The sequence below is a fragment of the Cherax quadricarinatus genome, unplaced genomic scaffold (assembly GCF_038502225.1).
Source record: "Cherax quadricarinatus isolate ZL_2023a unplaced genomic scaffold, ASM3850222v1 Contig1849, whole genome shotgun sequence".
Taxonomy (NCBI): Eukaryota; Metazoa; Arthropoda; class Malacostraca; order Decapoda; family Parastacidae; genus Cherax; species Cherax quadricarinatus.
In genome coordinates this window covers 30,406-51,593 of record NW_027196875.1, presented here as the reverse complement: position 1 = coordinate 51,593, position 21,188 = coordinate 30,406, and the positions used below count along the sequence as shown (strand labels likewise).

The 21,188-nt window shown below is 38.9% G+C and overlaps 1 protein-coding gene across 3 annotated transcripts; it reads left to right on the top strand.

The window, feature by feature from the left end:
- The first annotated feature begins 701 nt into the window (after positions 1-701).
- Positions 702-20,984, top strand: LOC128697394 (probable methyltransferase-like protein 25). 3 transcript variants are annotated; one of them, XM_070081150.1, is made up of 9 exons: positions 702-778; positions 1,621-1,834; positions 4,793-4,908; positions 6,836-6,953; positions 11,397-11,545; positions 12,795-14,138; positions 18,068-18,232; positions 19,247-19,393; positions 20,333-20,983. In XM_070081150.1, the coding sequence occupies exons 2-9, from the start codon at positions 1,621-1,623 to the stop codon at positions 20,432-20,434; spliced, it is 2,355 nt and encodes a 784-aa protein (XP_069937251.1). In that variant the 5' UTR covers positions 702-778; the 3' UTR covers positions 20,435-20,983. The 3 variants fall into 3 exon arrangements, with proteins under 3 accessions (XP_069937251.1, XP_069937252.1, XP_069937253.1); XM_070081151.1 differs by lacking the exons at positions 702-778; positions 4,793-4,908 and having other exon boundaries at positions 1,699-1,834; positions 20,333-20,984; XM_070081152.1 differs by lacking the exons at positions 702-778; positions 1,621-1,834; positions 4,793-4,908 and adding an exon at positions 6,074-6,256 and having other exon boundaries at positions 20,333-20,984.
- The last annotated feature ends 204 nt before the right edge of the window (positions 20,985-21,188 follow it).

Here is a 21,188-nt window from a genome sequence, read left to right as displayed (position 1 = left end):
CAGGATGTGACCCACACCAGTCCACTAACACCCAGGATGTGACTCACACCAGTCTACTAACATCCAGGTACCTACTTACTGCTAGGTAAACACTGACAGCAGGTGTAAGGTGACTAACACCCAGGTACCTACTTACTGCTAGGTGAACACTGACAGCAGGTGTAAGGTAACTAACACCCAGGTACCTACTTACTGCTAGGTGAACACTGACAGCAGGTGTAAGGTAACTAACACCCAGGTACCTACTTACTGCTAGGTAAACACTGACAGCAGGTGTAAGGTAACTAACACCCAGGTACCTACTTATTGCTAGGTGAACACTGACAGCAGGTGTAAGGTAACTAACACCCAGGTACCTACTTACTGCTAGGTGAACACTGACAGCAGGTGTAAGGTAACTAACACCCTGGTACCTACTTACTGCTAGGTAAACACTGACAGCAGGTGAAAGGTAACTAACACCCAGGTACCTACTTACTGCTAGGTGAACACTGACAGCAGGTGTAAGGTAACTAACACCCAGGTACCTACTTACTGCTAGGTGAACACTGACAGCAGGTGTAAGGTAACTAACACCCTGGTACCTACTTACTGCTAGGTAAACACTGACAGCAGGTGTAAGGTAACTAACACCCAGGTACCTACTTACTGCTAGGTGAACACTGACAGCAGGTGTAAGGTAACTAACACCCAGGTACCTACTTACAACTACGGTAAAGTTCCTGCGGCTCCTCGTCCAGCAACAACCCATAAGACCCAACAATAACAACTTTCTGTAGTAAGATAAATTTTTTTTATTAATTTTTACGTTAATTCCAACTATATAGACCGACAGGTATACCTGTCAGGGTGTATATACCTCCTTGAGGGGTATCCCTTGATGGTGGTGAGGGCTCTTGATCCAAGGATGTGGATTTATCCCCCTGGATCCGGCCTAATTGCCTCCCTGTAGTCGCCTATTTGTGGTTGCTGGGGTCGAGCACCCTGCCTCCCCTGAGGGAAATTCCTACGGGTTTAGCGCTCCACCCTTTAAGTAGTCACGGTTTTCGTTTATCCTGAGATGGCTACGGGGGAGCGCTAAACTCGTCGGGGGTCATACTGTGCTTCTTGGAGGGGGGTGGACTTTGAGGCGAGGAGGTTTGATCCGAGGAAGGAGAGCACAGCTCCCGTTCCCTGGATCAAGAGCCCTTACCAGCCTCCAGGATTTACCTGGATTAATATAACATTGTTTCGTCTGCGACAATAATAATAATAATAATAATAATAATAATAATAATAATAATAATAATAATAAAAATATTAATAAAATTAGTAATAGTAATTATATTATTATAATCAAGGGGGAAGCGCTAAACCTGGAGGATTATACAGCGCCTGGGGGGGGATGTGGAAGGCATTCAGGCTTAATTTGGGGAACTGGAGCACAGATACAATTCCCTAAATCAAGAGCCCCTCACCAACATCAAGGAACCGTCCTTGAGGGGAATAGTAATTATAATATTAAAAATAAAGAATAAATAATTATAAATAATTATAATACAAAATAAAAATTATAATTAGTATAATTAATATAGTAAATATATTTTTTTTAGCTATCGACTAATTTGATTATTTCGGCAGATGGCATCGAGGGAGAACATCAACCAGGCGTTGACCAGAGTCGCAAAGTTCTTGGGCCCGCTGGTAAGTGTGGCCGGGTGCCACATGGTCGACTACCTGACCTCCGACCACTGGGATAGTCTCCTGCCGCCGCCGCTGCAGAGTGACCTCCTCCGTCTATCCCATCACGAACTGCTCGTTCTACCCTCCGCCTCGTTTGCATTTGACAGCGATGGTAAATTGGTCGCTGGTGGAATTTTTATCTCGTAATCTGTTGTGAATCGTGCAATTTTTTGTTTTTGCAGATTCAGTTGAAATTTTTTTTCCAGAATTGAATAGGTATACTTGCTGTCAGTGTTCACCTAGCAGTAAGTAGGTACCTGGACATTAGGTGATTGGTGTGGGTGGCATCCTGGGGACAGAATTAACCTAAGTTGTGGGAAATGCTCTACATAACCAGGGACTTTATATATAGTATGTCATTGATAACAGCTATGATCTGTATAAGTTGTATCATGTACTGATAGAAATAAACAGTACATGTATTATATCACACACTATTACAAACATATGTGTAGTCTAGTGGCCTGTGCACCTGTTCGTACTGAGTTAATACGGTACGAACGTAATATGGGAGCCTGTCCGGGAGGGTGTGCCCATATGGGCATGTGACATATGTCGAGTATGTGTAACATACTCCACATATGCCACACACAAGGGCAAGGAGCTATGACTTGATCCCTGCAACCACAGTTAGGTGAGTACTGTATGAAAACCTGTTCACTGCTAGGTGAACAGTGACAGCAGGTGTCAAGTGACTAACACCCAGGTACCTACTTACTGCTAGGTGAACACTGACAGTGTTCACAATTATTGTGCCTACTACATTCACACAACATTATACTCAAATATTAACCCTCTTCTCAAACTCCTCCTTGATAACTACAACAGAACACATAGGCATAACGCACAAATCACTATTTGATATCCCTCGTGTCCATCTCTCCCTGTGCAAAAATGCTAGGCACATGAAGGGCCTGAAGATCTGGAATTGATTGCCAGAATACACTAAAGGGCCCTGCCTGCAAATCAATTTAAGACCCTACTTAGAAATTACCTCATCAACCAAAATTAACAAAACACTACACTTAACACCTGCCAGTCACTCATAAAACTCCTTAATAATTTAAGACTGCAACAATATTTCGCCATTTACTTCGAACTTAAAATTCTTTCAGTTTCATTATTGTATATTGTGCTTGATGATTGCTTAATTATTTACTCACTGCTTCAAACTCAAAATTCTTTCAACTTCATTGTTTTAAATTGTGCTAAACTGTAATACTGTACTGTATTTTTATATGCTACATCAAAACCGTAATTATTCTCTACCAAACTTACCAAAACCGTAGAGCGTGAACTAGTTGGATATAGCCTCTTCTCACTTAGCGACGTATTTGTTTGCCGACACCTCGGACTTTCCACGGGCTCTCTGACCAGTATGCGTACCTAAATAATGTATATTAAAGCTGATGTCCTCTAAAATGTTTATTACATTATATAGTACAATACTGTATAAACATTTAAAAATACACTAAAAATGTTATAAATAGTGCAAAGGTGACATTAGTATGCTCCTCAGTTAGTGACAAATTTGTTTGGTATAAACCTTGGTAATAAATACCGACAAGTTGGTTTAGAAAGACACGTAAGCAAACACTATAACATATTTATTAGAAAACGTTTCGGTCCTGGGACTTGATCACGTCTAGAAGTGATCAAGGTCCCAGGACCGAAACGTTTTCTAATAAATATGTTATAGTGTTTGCTTACGTGTCTTTCTAAACCAACAAATTTGTTTACCTACGTGACCTTAGGAACGGAACTCTGTCGTTAAGTGATGAGAGACTTTATTCAATTTTCTTCTATTCACTGTAAATCACCTAATGACTGTGTAAAATTACTGCACTGTTATTACCTTGTTAATCTTAAGTTAGTCTTTGGTTTGCCCAAAATTCTCTGCATATAAAGGGGCTTTTGGCATGGTCACCAAATTGTTACACTCCTTTGTACAAACATGCATCATGTTAAAATAAACTTATTGTTATTATGACCAACATTTCTAGATATTAGGGATTGAATCCCAGTCCCAGTTCAACCACACACACCTACTGAGTCAAATTACTACACCAAATCCTCAATTTAGTGAACTTCAGAAATACAGGACGAAGTCCGTTGGGTCAGTAGATTCAGAAGAAAAAATCTTCTGGTTACAGAATTAACCCAGTGTATGTTGGAAGACCACAGTGAAGTTAGCTGTAATGTAATAAGGCCCCCATTCAAGAAATTTTAATTAGATATACTGCAAAATGTTGGTTATTTTGTAAAAAATACGAAATTGTATAATAGCTTCAGGAAAAATAATTCATTCAGGTCACACTTAATGCCCTAGAAGGCCATGTGTGACCTTAAGACCCACCCCTGCTCTATTGTATAGTGCTTAATTTGACTAAATAATCATTACAGAATTGTCAGTTATTGTTACAGTCATGGTAGTATAATGCCAGCTCTATCCACAGTCACTTCCACTGGCCATCCACTCCCTTCCCTCTATTTGTCCGTTAATTCGAGAATTTACTGTATTTTTGTAGAGTTTAAATTGGATGTCAGTAAAAACTGAGACCAAAATTTCTATCACTCCAGTACAATATACTACAGTGGAACCTCGGTATATGACCAACTCCCTACTCGAACAAAGCTCAGCACTCGACCAAACAAATACAACCTGCCAGAACTTCACTGTAAACTATTTTGTGTTTCTTCGCATTTTTTGGTGTTTTTTGTATTATTTGTATAAATGAGTTATCATGGGGCTTATGATGATTAGTGATAACAGCCAACCAAACAGAAAATAGGTTGGGAAGAACTTGCTCGATACTCAGATGGAGCGGCACTCGAACAGCCTTCGCTGTATAGTCCTTGTGGCTTAGCGCTTCTTTTTTTATTATAATAATAATAATCGAACAGCCTTCTGGAATGAATTAAGGTCGCATACCAAGGTTACACTGTATCATTTTTTTTTTTGTATTTAATACTAACATGTAATAGTCAAGTCTATCTGCAACCTCTGATATCTTTAAAAATTGGGAATTTACATTTCTGGCAGTCCAGTTTATTATTCTTCTATTTTCAGGCGATACGGACACCTCCAAAGACTTTAATCTGTCCACCTGCAACCTCATCTCATTCCTAAAAGCCGTACATGACCACAGTTTACCCTCACTGGGCGTCACCACCTCTCTGCAGGAGGTGATATGTTATATTATCTGGTATATTGTTTTTGTCATACTTTTTTTACCAAAAGGTTTAAGTACAGTGTGATTTTTATGACTGTTTATTAAAAACACATTTCATCCACCAGTGGACGAAACATCTTTGCAATAAAATGCAATAAACCAAATATTGCATCTTAACATAATTTGCCATTGCATCATTGCATACCATTTTGCATCTTTTCTCAGTGCATCAGATGATAAATATATTTGTAGTTAGGCAGTACAATTATCAACTAATTTTAATGTTTTTTCATCATATATATATATATATCTTACCTCACCATCGTTCATAGTGGGAGGTAAAGTTGGAGGGAGGGGGTACAGGAGGTTTTGTGTACATGGGCTTGGACTTCAAGCAAGCGTGTTAGGTAGGAGCGAGTGGTGGTGAATGGTTTTTATGACAATGTGCTGTTGGAGTGTGGTCAAAGTAGCATTTACGAAAGGATTCAGGGAAACCAGTTAGCTGGACTTGAGTCCTGGAGGTGGGAAGTACAATGTCTACACACTGAAGGAGGGATGTTAATGTTGCAGTTTTATAACTGTAGTGCAAACACACCTCTGGCATGACAGTGATGGAGTGAATGATTATGAGAGTTCTTCTTCTATTTTCTGGTTACCCTGCCTTGGTGGGAAATGGGTAATGTGTTAATAAATAAAAAAAGTTCTGGACTTGCCACCTCATACTGGGTAATAATCTTAAGTTTATCAAAACTTTCACCATACGAAACTTGTGATAAACTTAAAGATTAGTTGATAAATCATATTACCCTCATATTACATGGATTTATTTTGCACATTTTGGTTATTACACTATTGAAAAATTGCAGCATAATTTTATACACCACTTTGTAAAATTAACTTATCACGGTTCGGTTTGCGGGAGGGGAAGAAATTTATATGTGACCCACATATATAAGTTGTATTTTTACCTCCAAATACAACATATTTAATACAACCACTGGATCGGGGAGTTAAGTTATTCAAGTGTAACTAAACAAGAAAAGTGATGAAAAAACTAGCTGCATCAATGGACTCTGACTCCAACTTGGCAGTACCAAGCTTCTGGAATAAATTTAACATTGCAGATGCCATCAGGTATGCTAGATGTGCAAGGAATGAAGTGCCCCGATCAACATTAAATGGAGGCTGGGGAAAGTTATGGCCTTCTGTGGTTAATTCTTTAACATCAACTTTAGTAACAGAATGTCAACCATCCACTTCTGCCAACAATCAACAACCATCCACCTCAGCCCAGTAAGGCCACGCCATATGTCTCTGCTGTCTTCACAATCACTGACATACACCAGCAACCACAATTTAAGGTAAACATTATATCTGTTGCATCTGTAGTCTTAAGCAGTAAAAACAACATTATACATCACAACAATGAACTACAATTACATATTCACTTTTATTTTTGTAAGATCTGGAGGTCTAAAAAAAAAAAAAGTTGTTTGCCTTTTTTAGGGCTCCCAGGAACGTAACCCTATCCCCCCATAAGTTCTTCAGTTTATACAACATGGATTTGTATAACACGGCATTTTCAGGAACGTAACTACTGTGTAATATGAAGGTCTACTGTAATAAATTATGATAAACTTAAAGCTTAATTGATAAATTATGCACACTAAGTAGAGAATTATCACTTTTTTACTGATGGAAGCACTTCACAGCTTCTCTTAGGCATTGAAAAACTGCCATCACTACTTTTGTGCTTTGGGGCCATTATTAATCAAAATTATGGGTTATTTTGGGGCCAGAGTAAACGCTGGATAACTGAAGCCACGGATACCGGAGCCACTGATACAGGGGTCTTGCTATACCTCCACTACGATGTAAAATAGCAATGGGGTATAAGAGTATTGTTTTGTTTATAATAGTAATTATTCATTTTTTTATAGGTTTTTGCACTGTACGGCTCCAGCGATGTCACGACACTGAAAATTAAAGGAATAATGTCGGAGAAGAAGACACACGAAGTGGAGGTCATGAGTCGGGTGGTGGCTCAGCTTGCTAAAGGTCAGCTCTACCTTACATATTATTGTCCAGATATATAACTTTTCCTCCATGGGGAAGTGGAACAGAATTCTTCCTCCGTAAGCCGTGTGTGTCGTAAGAGGCGACTAAAATACCAGGAGCAAGGTGCTAGTAATCTCTTCTTTTGTATATATATTATTAAATATAAAAAGAGAAACTTTTTTCATTTTAGGTCATCCTGCCTCAGTGGGTTTGTTGAAAAAAATAAATTTTCAACAAGACAGATTGGCCTGAAAAAGAAGTCACTTTCACCATCATTCACTCCATCACTGTTTTGTCAGAGGTGTGCCAACACTACACCTCTGATTTTAAGTTTGTTTATGTACAGGTACACACAAGTACAATTATCATAGTGTAAATTACATAGGATAATCCAAAAAAGTCAGACAAAGTGACTTATTTCCATTGGGTTCCTTCAAAATTTAACATCCTCTCCCCTCTTACTGCTTCTTCCTCTCTTTCTCTTTCCTTTCTAAGTCCCTGTAAATCTCTCCATGCTATACTTTAATCTAGCTGGAAAAACAGTAAATCTCAGTTACCCATATGTAATCCTTTCATATAGCAAACCATAGCTGGGTTGGTAGTGCACTTGCCTCACACACTGAGGTCCATGGTTTGATCCCCAGTACGGGTGGATACAGTAGGATGTGTTTCCTTAAGACACCTGCTGTCCATGTTCACCTAGCCATGATCCTCACTGTGTGAGCTGAGTGTGCTACCACTCTGGATGACCACCAAGAAACTTACACTTACCATTGACAAAACCTTCTACATTATATTTGGGAGCAGAGCAAATAATATCCAACTAAATATTATGATTAACAATACAGTGGTATCTCGAATTTTGAACAGCTCCCAACTCGGACAATTATTTAAGTGTATTTTTCTAAGTGCTTTTGGAAGTGTATTTTTGGGGGTCTGAAACTGACTAATCTCATTTAGATTATTCCTTATGGGAACAAATTGGTTTGGTATCGGCACTCGAACAGCCTTCTGGAACATATTAAGTTCGTAACTCAAGGTACCACTGTACTCTTATTGCTAAACATAATGAGGGGAAATTTCTAGATCTGCACCTTGACAGCAACTTGAAATTCAACACCCATATCCATCACATAACAAAAAGTGTCTAAAACTGTTGGCATCCTCTCAAAGATACGCTATTATGTACCACAAACAGCATTACAAGTACTATACTACTCACTGATCTATCCCTACCTCACCTATGCTATTTGTCCCTGGGGATCTACTACAGCAAATCACCGTAAGATGACGATAACTCAAAATAAAGCTGCAGTATGAATGATCACACAATCCACTGCTAGACAACACATCCCCTTACTCTTCAAAAACCTAAATCTCACTATATATAACATTCACTCTTACTACTGTGCATACTACATATACAGAACAATAAATTCTTTTACTACTGTGCATACTACATATACAGAACAGTAAATTCTTTTACTACTGTGCATACTACATATACAGAACAGTAAATTCTAATATCAGTCTCAACCTGAAATGCTTTCCTGATAGCTGCAACACAACTTATAGTCATAATACTAAACACAAAAATCTCCATGACATTCCCCATGTGCATTTTAACTTTTGTAAAAACTCAGTGTGTATAATAGAACCCAAAATCTGGAACTCCCTGTCAGGGTAGCCAGGGTTTGGGAGGGGATTGAACTTGCACTGGCCTGGAGTTTTACCACCCATTAGTTCAATTCCCACCCATACCCTGGTATGTTTACACGAAATAAAGTATCGTTAAGGATAAAGAAAGCTGCTAACATGCCGGGCATTTCCTGCCGACTGATCGTAATGTTTACACACTTCTTAAAACCAGAAACAGGTTATCAAGTGGTCAGTTTTAATTATGTATTATCACAACAATGGGAGGTAGCAAAAATTTATAATTAATAAAATATACAGTAGAGACGTAGCAAAAAAAATTACAATTAGTACAGTTTACATTAGTACAATTTTAAGTGCTATTAATACTTTAAATTGTTTGTTCTCCTTGTAATTCCCAAATTTGTTGTTTGTATATCTTAATGTATTTATACATAAGCAATTAATAATTGCCATTATAGGCTTAGGTTTGCCCAGAATGCTCTGCACAACTATGAACTTTCTCTGTGTAACAACTGTCACCCATCTCTGTACAAACATTGAATTCTGTGGGAGTAATATTATTATTATTATTTAGATCAGATAGTTACAGTAATTTAACTTCTCTAACCAGATCAGACTTGTCTGACTTTCTTGGGTTATCCTGGAGGGTAATGTACACATATGTTGCTATGTATGGTAACTTATGTAACTGTATTTATGTATATCTGTACCTGAATAAATGTACGAACTTACTAATCATTTATTTATGGTATTTATTCTCTTGTATATCTGTTATCATTTCTCTTCCTTACCCCCCTATGTCCAATGTGACGATTTAATTCTCCACAAAACTAAGCTAAAATTTATTAAAATATCCTGCCGTAACATCAGCATATTATACTTCGGTCAGAAATATAAAAGCAGTTTTTTTCTCTAGAAATTTTTAATTTTAATGTAAGAGATAAGATTTTCTTCGGGTTTTTAACCCTGGAGGGTTAGCCACCCAGGATAACCCAAGAAAGTCAGTGCGTCATCAAGGACTGTCTGTCTTATTTCCATTGGGGTCCTCAATCTTGTCCCCCAGGACACGACCCAAACTAGTTGATTAACACCCAGGTACCTACTTGCTGCTAGGTGAACAGGACAACAGATGTAAGGAAACACGTTGAAATGTTTCCACCCTGCCGGGAATCGAACCCGGGCCCTTCTTTTTTTTTTCAACATGTTGACTGTCTCCCACTGAAGCAGGGTGACCGAAAAAAAAGAAACAGTATCACCATCATTCACACTATCACTGTCTTGGCAGAGATGGTCAGATATGACAATTTAGATGTTACTCTTAACAGCAAATATCTCAAACCCCTCCTTTAACCCTTTGATTGTTTATGCCGTATATATACGTCTTACGAGCCACTGTTTCTGATGTATTTATACGCGTAAGACGTATATATACGTCTTACGCGCCACTGTTTCTGATGTATTTATACGCATAAATTCTAGTGGCTTCAAATCAAGCAGGAGAAAGCTGGTAGGCCTACATGTGAGAGAATGGGTCTGTGTGGTCAGTGTGCACCACATAAAAAAAATCCTGCAGCACACAGTGCGTAATGAGAAAAAAAAAAAACTGACCGTTTTTTTTTTGGATTAAAATGCCGACTTTGAGGTGTATTTTCGTATAGTATTTATCGTTGTATTCTCGTTTTCATTGTCTCAGGTGATAAAATGGAAAACATATTACAGAAATAGAGATGATTTTCATTACTTTCATGATGAAAACGACCTTGAAATTGAGCTCAAAGTAGCAGAAATGTTCGATTTTTACCAATGTTCAGGAGTACGCAAATCACACCACACGTCCAATACACTTCAACTGGGGAGTCTGATATTCTTTCACTAGTACACTGATATTATTTATACCATTTTTACAATAATGCAGTAGCCTGCATAACAGTAAATTTTGTATTTTTTTGTATGAATAAAAAATCAAAATAGAAAGCTATAGTAATATAAAAGGGGCCTAGAGATGTGACTAATGAACAGAGGATATGTTATTTTAGTGCCAAGAATGTCTACCTTGTTTATTCTGGACCCTATTTTGAAATTGGCATCTTTTTTAGTTTGCGTGAAATTGGCCAAATTGCCAATTTCTGACCACTTTATTGGGTAGTTCAAATCAGTAAATGGGCGGTTTCTTGTACTCAACTGATAGAAAAAATGGATTTCTAAAGAAATAGCTATGAGTTTGGCCAACTGGAACAACAGAACTGGCCAAAAACAGGGCTCAAAGTTAGCGAAATCGCTGATGCATGTATGTTGCCGAGACCGCTAACTCTGCGGGAGCATAATTCCGTGAGTTTTCGACCAAATTTCGTACTTTTGGTGTCATTACCATCGGGAAAAGATTCTCTATCATTTCATAAGAAAAAATAATTTTTTTTTTTCCAAAACTTTTGCGACATAGAATGACAGTTTCAGAAAGGGGCCTGCGACAGTCAAAGGGTTAAAGTGAAGGCATTGTACTTCGCACCTCCAGGACTCAAGTCTGGCTAACCAGTTTCCCTGAATCCCTTCACAGAATATTACCCAGCTCACACACCTACAGATATACAATTGAAATTTCGGTTTAGAGAGTTTCAAAGCAGAGTTGGATTATCTTCAAATATCTCGAAGTTAGTTGTATAAGCTTTAAAAAATTAAATAATTTTCATCTATGGCAGCATTACACTCTGTAGATTTTTATATTTCTATGCTCATTGCTTGTTTCAGCTTTATGTATTAAAGTACAGTGCTGTCTCTACCCCCTAGGATGCAAAGTTGAGTGGATAGTGGATCTTGGTAGCGGACGAGGGTATCTAAGCTCAACATTAGCTCTCCAGTATGGTCTAAATGTTGTTGCTATTGACTCGAGTAAATCGAACACTTCGTCAGCCCTGATTCGGAAAAACAAACTGCAGGTGAGAGGCCACTGGGGTAATCCTGAACGTGTGTGTTCTTATGTTAACAAAGCTTGTTCATGTTATCAAAGCTTGTTCCTTGGGTGGCATTCAGAATGTGTTGCGCAAATGTTTTTGTTAATGGGTTTGAGAAGAACCTGTGTAGTACTGAATTGTGTATAATATTCATAATTGTGTATAATATTCATAATTGTGTATAATATTCATAATTGTGTATAATATTCATAATTGTGTATAATATTCATAATTGTGTATAATATGAAGGAGAGGTGTTAATGTTGCAGTTTTATAACAGTAATGGAGTGAATGATGATGAAAGTTTTTCTTTTTTGGGCCACCCTGCCTTGGTGGGAATTGGCTGATGTGTTAATAAAATAATAAAATAATTCATATAATAATGATATTAGGCACAATATAAAAGATTCTCAATATGGCTGTAAGCTGAGGATTTACTGCATGGGCCAGTAGGCCTGTTCCTAATTTCTTATGTATGTAACCAGGTTGCTGGGGTGATGACCCTTGGAATCAACCTGTATTGACACTTTCCTTGTGTCATTTCTTCAACACATGTACCTATAAGTTCCAGGCTACTGTAGGGCCCCACTTATACAGCAGGTTAAGTTCCAGGCTACTGTAGGGCCCCGCTTATACAGCAGGTTAGGTTTCGGGCTACCGTAGGGCCCCGCTTGTACAGCAGGTTAGGTTCCAGGCTAGTGTAGGACCCTACTTATACAGCAGGTTAGGTTCCAGGCTACTGTAGCACCCTGCTTATGCAGCAGGTTAGGTTCCAGGCTACTGTAGCACCCTGCTTATGCAGCAGGTTAGGTTCCAGGCTACTGTAGGGCCCCACTTGTACAGCAGGTTAGGTTCTGGGCTAATGTAAGGCTCACTTCCAGCTACTGTTGTAAAGCAAAAATTGCTTTACAAGTGAATCATAGCTTTTTTCACTTTCAGATGCATATTAAAGCCTGATATGATGTTTACACTATCATACATTAAATAAGCAATAGTGCTTGGCCTAAAAAATACATACCCATTACATACATTACTTTCTTTAAAGTATTTTAAGTAATATATTGTAGGAATTCTGAATAAATGAAGAATGTGTATAGATAGTTGAAAACTGCTGCATTAGCAAAGTTCTGTAAAGTGAAGCATTGTAAAGCCGGGCCTGCCTATGCTGTACTGAACTTTATACAAATAAATTTTGATTGTTTTGTATTTATACAATAAATTTTGTATTTTTCAGAGGCACTGGGAGAAGCTCAAGCAAGCAGAACAAGACAGAATGGAAGGAAAAAGTATAAAGAAAGGAAAGACTCGACGGAAAGGGGGAAACTCAAAGTTGAACAGCGCTAGTCGAGGAAAAATCGACCTGGCGGAAAATTTAAATAAATGCCGGCGTTCAAGATGCGGAACTTTTGGCAAATATATTGGCCTTACAAAATTCATAACTGACGATACCGATCTGGTCGAGATTGTCAGAACTGTTGTCAGTGGTGAAAGGTATATAGACAGTTCTATACATGAGGATGAAAGTAATATAGAAGGTTCTATGTATGAGGAAAATAATTTAGAAGGTTCTACTCATGATAAAAATCATTTAGAAGGTTCATATGAGTATAGGGTTAATAAAATTACTAATGGAGAGACCACTCGCCCAGCTGAAAATCAGATTCCGAGAGTGTCTAGGGAATCAGTAGCCTATCAGAATTTGCAAACCGATAACAAACCTGTTGCCTCTCAGAGTTTGCAAGCTGATTACGAACTTTCTGTCCACCAGAGGTTACGAGTTGATCACAAATTTTCTGAAAACTTAAAAAAGTTGAATTTAAATTCTGAAAATTATTCTAAGACTGGCGAAGAATATATAAACAGTGAAAATTTAGTTTCTAACACAATGGATGCTGAGGGATGCATGTCAGGTTTAGGCTTGAAGAATTTAGCTGCTGAGGAAGAAGGCGTTTCCCACATAGGCCTCGTTGGCCTACACACGTGTGGTAATCTGGCCTCGAGTAGTCTGCAATTGTTTCTAGCTAATTCTGAAGTGGATTTTATTTGCAATGTTGGCTGCTGTTACCATCTCATTGAGGAAGAATTTTCTCAGAATGTTTTCATCCAAAAAAAAGCGAATTATGTACAACCTGTTTCCCAAACTTCTCAAAATGACGCTGTCATTTTACCTTATGATATGAATTCTAGTTGCTCGGGTGATGGGCAGTGTGAATTTGATTCAAAATTAGTGAAAACAGGGTATGTGAAGAACTTTAAACCTCCAGATATTCTAGATATATCTCATGGATCTGCAGATGGAGACCTCGAATATCATGGGCAGTGTCTGTGTGATTCGAAATTAGTAAAAGAGCTATGTTCAAAGAGCGTGAAACCTCCAGATGACATTGAAGACATAACTCATGGATCAGTGGCGGACCTCGAATCTCTGCCTTTAAATCCACTATGTCCTTCTGAAATCCCAAACCTAGGCTATGGCTTCCCACTTAGCTCCATACTCAAGAGAGAAAAATTTGTTCTGGGACGGAATAGCAGAATGTTGTCTTGTCAACCAGCGGAACGACTTACTCAGGAGGATTTTGTAAGTTATAAACACCTTTATTTATTTTATAGTACAGGCGCTACTTTCTGACAAAAACTATCCCAAGTCAAATATATCGTAAGTTGAACTTGAATGATATACTAAATAAATAACTGAATAAACAAATAATTACTGTAACTAACTGTACCAGTATTAAAAAATAATTAAATGAAATGGTGGCCCGGTGGTCTGGTGGCTAAAGCTCCCGCTTCACACACGGAGGGCCCGGGTTCGATTCCCGGCGGGTGGAAATTCCGACACGTTTCCTTACACCTGTTGTCCTGTTCACCTAGCAGCAAATAGGTACCTGGGTGTTAGTCGACTGGTGTGGGTCGCATCCTGGGGGACAAGATTAAGGACCACAATGGAAATAAGTTAGACAGTCCTCGATGACGCACTGACTTTCTTGGGTTATCCTGGGTGGCTAACCCTCCAGGGTTAAAAATCCGAACGAAATCTTATCTTATCTTAATACAAGTTATGGACTTGCTGCCTTCATGCTAGGTAATTATCTTAAGTTTCATCTCAAAAGTAACTGGTTTTACACCATTATAGAGTCAAAATATCGTAAGTCAAGGAGCTCCTGTACTGAAATGTTACATTTTAACACTAGTTATTGTATCATCTCAGTAGCTGAACAACAAGTTTCAGCTCTGGGGTGTACCTCATTACTTTCAAAAGTACAGTGGACCCCCGGTTAACGAACTTTTTTCATTCCAGAAGTATGTTCAGGTGCCAGTACTGACCGAATTTCTTCCCATAAGGAATATTGTGAAGTAGATTAGTCCATTTCAGACCCCCAAACATACACGTACAAACGCACTTACATAAATACACTTACATAATTGGTCACATTCGGAGGTAATCGTTATGCGGGGGTCCACTGTACTGTGGTTACAGAAAAATTAGACACGTGCAACATCTGGATATCTTTACTGTAGATTTTTCACTATCCAGTGGCTTTATTAATACAATATGAGGATATAATGTGAAGACTGTGGTACTGTATACAAAAGATGAGGTAATCAGTCCCTCAGCCTTGAAGGTGGTGAAGAGAACTGTAATCTTGAAGTACCTGAAACACAGGCAGGAAGATTGTAGCTTATTACAAAAAAAGTTATTTTTAAGGATGGTAGGTTTACTCATTTTGTAATAAAGAGTTCGGGATACATAAATACAACATTAAAATAAATTAATCTTTAATATTATATAAAAATCAATCTTTGGTCTAGAGGTATTTAAAATATATATATATATGTTACAATAATAAATTATTAGCATCTTAAAATAATAATATATATATCTATGCTAAAATAATAAATTATAAATAACATTTGTATAATAATAAATTATGATCAACTTTGTGTCTCACATGACACTTATAATGACGCTCTGTGTCCCACACGACACTTATTTGAGTTGTGAAGCTCCTTCTCCACCGTGTCACTCGACACCCTTTTCGCCGTGTGATGACGCTCCTTCACAATCCTTGACACCCCTTTCTCTGTGTCACCAGACACTCTGGCTCTCCGTGTCACACGACACCCTTTTCTCTGCGTCATCCACACCCTTTCTCGACTGTGTCACACTTGACACCCTTGTCTCTGCGACACACTCACTATCGACGTAGCGTCTTTCGAGAGGCCAGTCACATGATACTATTCAATGTACACTACAACCAGGCCATCTTCAGTGTCACACGACACCCTTTTCTTCTCAGTGTTCCATTACGGTCCTGTAGCATATCTCAGTGTTCCACTCCATCATACTTGCTTAAGTCTAACACTACAGTCCTAGCCCAGTTCAGTGCAGCACTCCAACCTTTTCTTCATGTAATGTCCCACTAAAACAGCATCAGATGACTCCGGCCCACAGTTGACCAGCGTAGGCGGTGAGTCCGCAGACATCACCGGTAGTCCTGTAAATACTCTCCAAGGCCGGTAGAAGTACACCGTAAGATGGTCTGGTGATTACTATCTACCGCCTTCAAGACCAATTGACACACCGCAAGGTGGTCCGATGAATTACTAGCAGAACACCATGCTGCAAGCTCACTGAGTGCGGCCGTCAAGTAACTGAGGCCATCAGACTCAGTGAGCTGCGGTGAGCGGCTCTTCTAAAATCAGTAGAAACCAGTAGAATAACAAAAGATGGGCAGGAGAATATTCTCTACTGCCAGTAGATCTATACTGTAAGGTGTTCTGGTAATTACTGCTTAGCTGCGTACCTTGAGGTGTTCAGGTACTTAATGCTTAGCTGCGTACCTTGAGGTGTTCAGGTACATACTGCTTCTAAAGCCAGTAGATGTGTACTGTGAGGTGTTCAGGTACTTAATGCTCTAAGGCCAGTAGATGTATACCATTAGGTGTTCTGGTAACTACTGCCTAGATGCATACTGTGAGGTGTTCAGGTACTTACTGCTTCTAAAGCCAGTAGATGTGTACCGTGAGGTGTTCTGGTACTTACTGCTGCGGTGCGTACCGTGAGGTGTTTAGGTACTTGCTGCTGCGGTGCGTACCGTGAGGTGTTTAGGTACTTACTGCTCTAAGGCCGGCTCAGCAGTCCCCACAATGGGTTTGATGACGTACCCAGTGGTACTGCCGGCCGGTAGGTTAACTATTTAACCGCTAGTTTGGTAGGGGGCTGCAACATAGCTTATATACTGGCGTCAGGTGAGGGAGGTGTAGCAGATGAAGGAATTGTCACTGGTAGGCAGGATTCTCATACAACTTGTTAGACACTGCAACATCATGGAATGTTGGTACAGAGGACATCTCCACAATCTTCTTGCTTGCTCCTGGCCCGTCCCTCGGGTATGACTTATTTCCACTGGTGAATCCCACTTACCAGTGACAATGTCCTCATCTGCTACACCTCTCACCTGATGCCAGTAAATAAGCTGCAGTCTTCCTGCTTGTGTTTCTGGTACTTAAAGATTATAGTGCTCTTCACCAACTCCAAGACTAATGGAATCATTACCTCATCTTTTGTATATAGTTCTGTCTTCACATTATGTCCCTGTACAGTGGACCCCCGGTTAACGATATTTTTTCATTCCAGAAGTATGTTCAGGTGCCAGTACTGACTGAATTTGTTCCCATAAGGAATATTGTGAAGTAGATTAGTCCATTTCAGACCCCCAAACATACATGCACAAACGCACTTACATAAATACACTTACATAATTGGTCGCATTGGGAGGTTATCGTTAAGTGGGGGTCCACCGTATTGATAAAGCCACTGGATGGTGAAATGTCTACAATAAAGATACCCAGATGTTGAACATGTATCTAATTCTTCACCTTGTCAGCACTGTATACCAGTCATTTACATCCTGTGGTTACAATACACAACTCGCACATAGGAGATTGAAACACATGATGTTTCAGTCCAATTCGAACTGAAATGCCATTCGTTTCTTTCTATGTGCGGGTTGTATATTGCTCTCTACATACACCTACCATCCGACTTATGACCTGCTCAACATACGACCACTCAACGTACAACCACTCGACGTACGACCATTTTTTTATGCCAAATTTCTTGGAAATGAACAAGTGTTTGTGTTGTACACAGTGTTTATCCTAAACTTTACAGTATAAAATACAGTACTAACAGCACAAAAAGTAAAGTAAAAAATGAAATATCAAAATAAAACAATAAAATAAAATCATTACAAAAGTGTGATGTTGATATTCAGTAGTAAGGTTCAACTTACGTCCATTTTGACTTACGATCGGTTCTTCAGAACCAATCTTGGTTGTAAGTCGGATGGTACCTGTAATTATTATTTGGAAAAATAAACAAATACAGTGTAATGCGATCCCTTATTGACTACATTTCACCCACACAATGACTTGTATCATGTCATAAACAGATCACGTCGGTATTTTATACCACTTATCTCCATAAATTATCACTTATTACAGGGGGGCACAGAGACGTTATTCTGGCGAGCGCTACTACAGTTGCTATTGAGGGAGAAACTGGTCGATGTCGCCGATGTCGTCCATGTTGGTCGAATAGCAACAAAATGCAACAACTTTCCAGAGTATGCCAGAATGGCACTTGCCAAGCTGGGAATTACATTAGAGGTAAGCCAGTCTTTGGCATTTTATCCTATTAGAAAATACGTGCACAAATCTTATTGTAGCTTCGATTACCATTAAAAGTATACCTGGAGAGAGTTTCGGGGGTCAACGCCCCCACGGCCCGGTCTGTGACCAGTCTCTGACTTTCTTTGCTCTTAGAAAATATATTTAAATCTTATTTTAATAGCTTGATAATCTATTTTGAAACAATTAGAAAATGGTATTCCCACCATAAATTTCTCTCATAATAAATAATTTTGGTTGTTTTCGGTTGTGGTCTGAGTAAATATTTTGGTCATTTTTGGTTGTGGTCAGCTGTGAGCTACAACCGAGTTGTAGTTCACAGCTGAAATTAACCTGTAATTCCTGAACCGCTTTGTACCTTTTGAAAAAAAAAAAATTTGATTTGTATAGCACAGTAAGTCCTCACATGACGTTTCATCATAACGTTGATGACGAAAAAAAATTTTCTCTGCCACTGTTTATATGGAGTTTATACATTCCTTTTTGCCCTGCGTTATGGTGGGTGATGCTTCTTACAATTTTTGCTTTGCAAACACTTATTGCAAAAGGTTTAAATCAAGGAATGAGTGGTAAAGGTGCACTGCGCACCCCTCATGTTTATATCAGTTATCCTATGGTAACATTGGTATCAGGACAAAGAAAGATGACAGATACATTTTTATATGTTGTGTACAAGAAAGATGACAGGTTAGGTTAGGTTAGGTAAGGTTCGTCAGGAAACAGGACAAATGTTTCCTGACGCGGGTCTTAGTCAGATGATGACCCGCCTTTGGAGCTTTTGGTCATCTGACCGAGGCCTTCCGCTGGCTTACCGGTCCACCCCTTTAAAAATTATGGTAAAGATGACAGGTGAATCTTACTGTTTCATGAACACGTAAGATGACGGATAAATCGCAAATCTTCTGGTTACGTTAACTTTACACATACCTTCTTAATAGTATCACTAACAAGTAACACAGGAAGACCTGGAAATTAATGTTTTATCACCAACAGGTAACGCAGGAAGACTTGGAACAATTCTACCGCCAGCACAAGCACAATATACCGAAGTTAGAGAGATTTTTCCTCCTGCGAGCATCTCTGGCTCCTGTTATAGAGGGTTTAATTCTCCTTGATCGATTGGCCTTTCTAAGGGAGCAGGTAACTTGAATTTTGAAAGAACATTAATGTACAATACCATGGCTGGAACAATACAGGTACCCCTTGCTTTACAAGTCTAAGTCTGCCCAAAATGCCTAGCCATGCTAGGTGTTCTAGTGGTACACTCTGTAATTATTATTTTACTACATGTAAACCACACAATATCCAAATTCTGTAAACTCAGCATTGTAATCCTTATAAAGAATAAACTTTGAATGGTTCGACTTTACAATGGTTCGACTTACAATATTTCGACTTCACAATAGTTCAACTTACGACGGTTTGACTTACAATGTTTTGACTTTACGATGGTGTGATAGCAGTGCACATTCAGTACTGTACAGTTCTGTACATTTATTGATAGGATAAACTTGTGATCATTACTTACTTTTCAATACTGGTATTTAACAATAACAAGTTTATTTTAGCATGATACATATTTGTACAAAGGGGTGTAACAATTTGGTTAACCATGCCAAAAGCTCCTTTATATGCAGAGCATTTCGGGCAAACTTAAGATTAACTTAACTTAGTTAAAGTAATTATTTGTTGATTTACTTATTTAGCGACAGTAGTTATTTATTTACTTATTTGTTTATCATGTGTTCTTATTCAACTTACAACATTTTCGACTCGCGACATTTTCGATTCATGACATTTTCGACTTGCGTTTCAGTCGGACCAGTTTGGACCATTTTCTTACTTGTACCTAATTTTCTTTAGTGCCGACTGTGAAAATGGTGTCGGTCTTGTTTGTGTGTTTTGCTTAATGACTGCCGCCTGCCAGGGTATGGTGATAAAAAGAAGAAAAGACATTCACGGTCATTCATTCAGTTACTGTCTAATGCACTCATTTTTTATGTACTCTGTCACACTCATGTATTTGATGTTCTCTGTTGCACTTAATGTTTCTAATAAATTTTTTTTTTTGCTTTCCAGGAGGGGAATATTTCCGCTTATCTGGTTCAGCTCTTCAACCCGGTCACCTCTCCTCGTTGCCATGCAATTATAGCCCTTAGGGACCATCAATCATCTGTTTAGCAGAAATTTCATGTTTATGCTCAATTGATAACCCTCGTGGAGATACAGTTGGAAGATCAGTTGATCTGTATGTTTTGGCCCTGTTCTGGTGTCCTCTTCAGTGGATATACAAGGTTTGTTACTGCTTTATGAGGTGAAGATGGTAGAGTGCTTCGAGTTTTTTGTGGTGGTGGTGAAGGATGTTAATTTTACTACTATGTACAGGATTTTAATATCCTTTTTCATCCTTCAGAGTGCAGGCACTGTACTTACCACCTCCAGGACTCAAGTCTGGCTAACCAGTTTCCCTATACCTTTTAATGTCACACTGCTTACACTCCAACAGCGCGTCAAAAAGTAAGAGCCTCATCTCCACTTACTTCCATCTACCACACACGTGAGTGCTGGATGTCCAAGCCCCTCAGATCCTCCCTGACTTACGCCTGAGTTCCTTTCCAACCATCCAGTAGAAACTCGAAACGGAGCAATGTAGGAATTATATCAACATGGCATGTAGAAGTGGTATACCTGTACAGCATTCTTTTAACTGAATAAATATATGTCATGTTTATATTGTTTTTTATCATTACTCCTTGGTTGCCGACTGCATTACCTATCGATCAAATTGGTTTTCGAATGAGGAATTCAAGAAAAAAGTCCTGGTTTTCATACGTGTTCTTGGTTGTCGACCGACAATGTGAGCGGCCTGGGTCACATGCTCACAGAATACACACTAGACAGTGAGCCGAGAGCGTGGGTCCGAGTCATTATATCC

Coding starts and splice junctions, on each gene's coding strand:
- LOC128697394 (XM_070081150.1), top strand. CDS start 1,621: ATGGCATCGAGGGAGAACATCAACCAGGCGTTGACCAGAGTCGCAAAG. Junction 4,909..6,835: donor TCACCACCTCTCTGCAGGAG/GTGATATGTTAT, acceptor ATTTTTTTATAG/GTTTTTGCACTGTACGGCTC. Junction 6,954..11,396: donor GGTGGCTCAGCTTGCTAAAG/GTCAGCTCTACC, acceptor TCTACCCCCTAG/GATGCAAAGTTGAGTGGATA.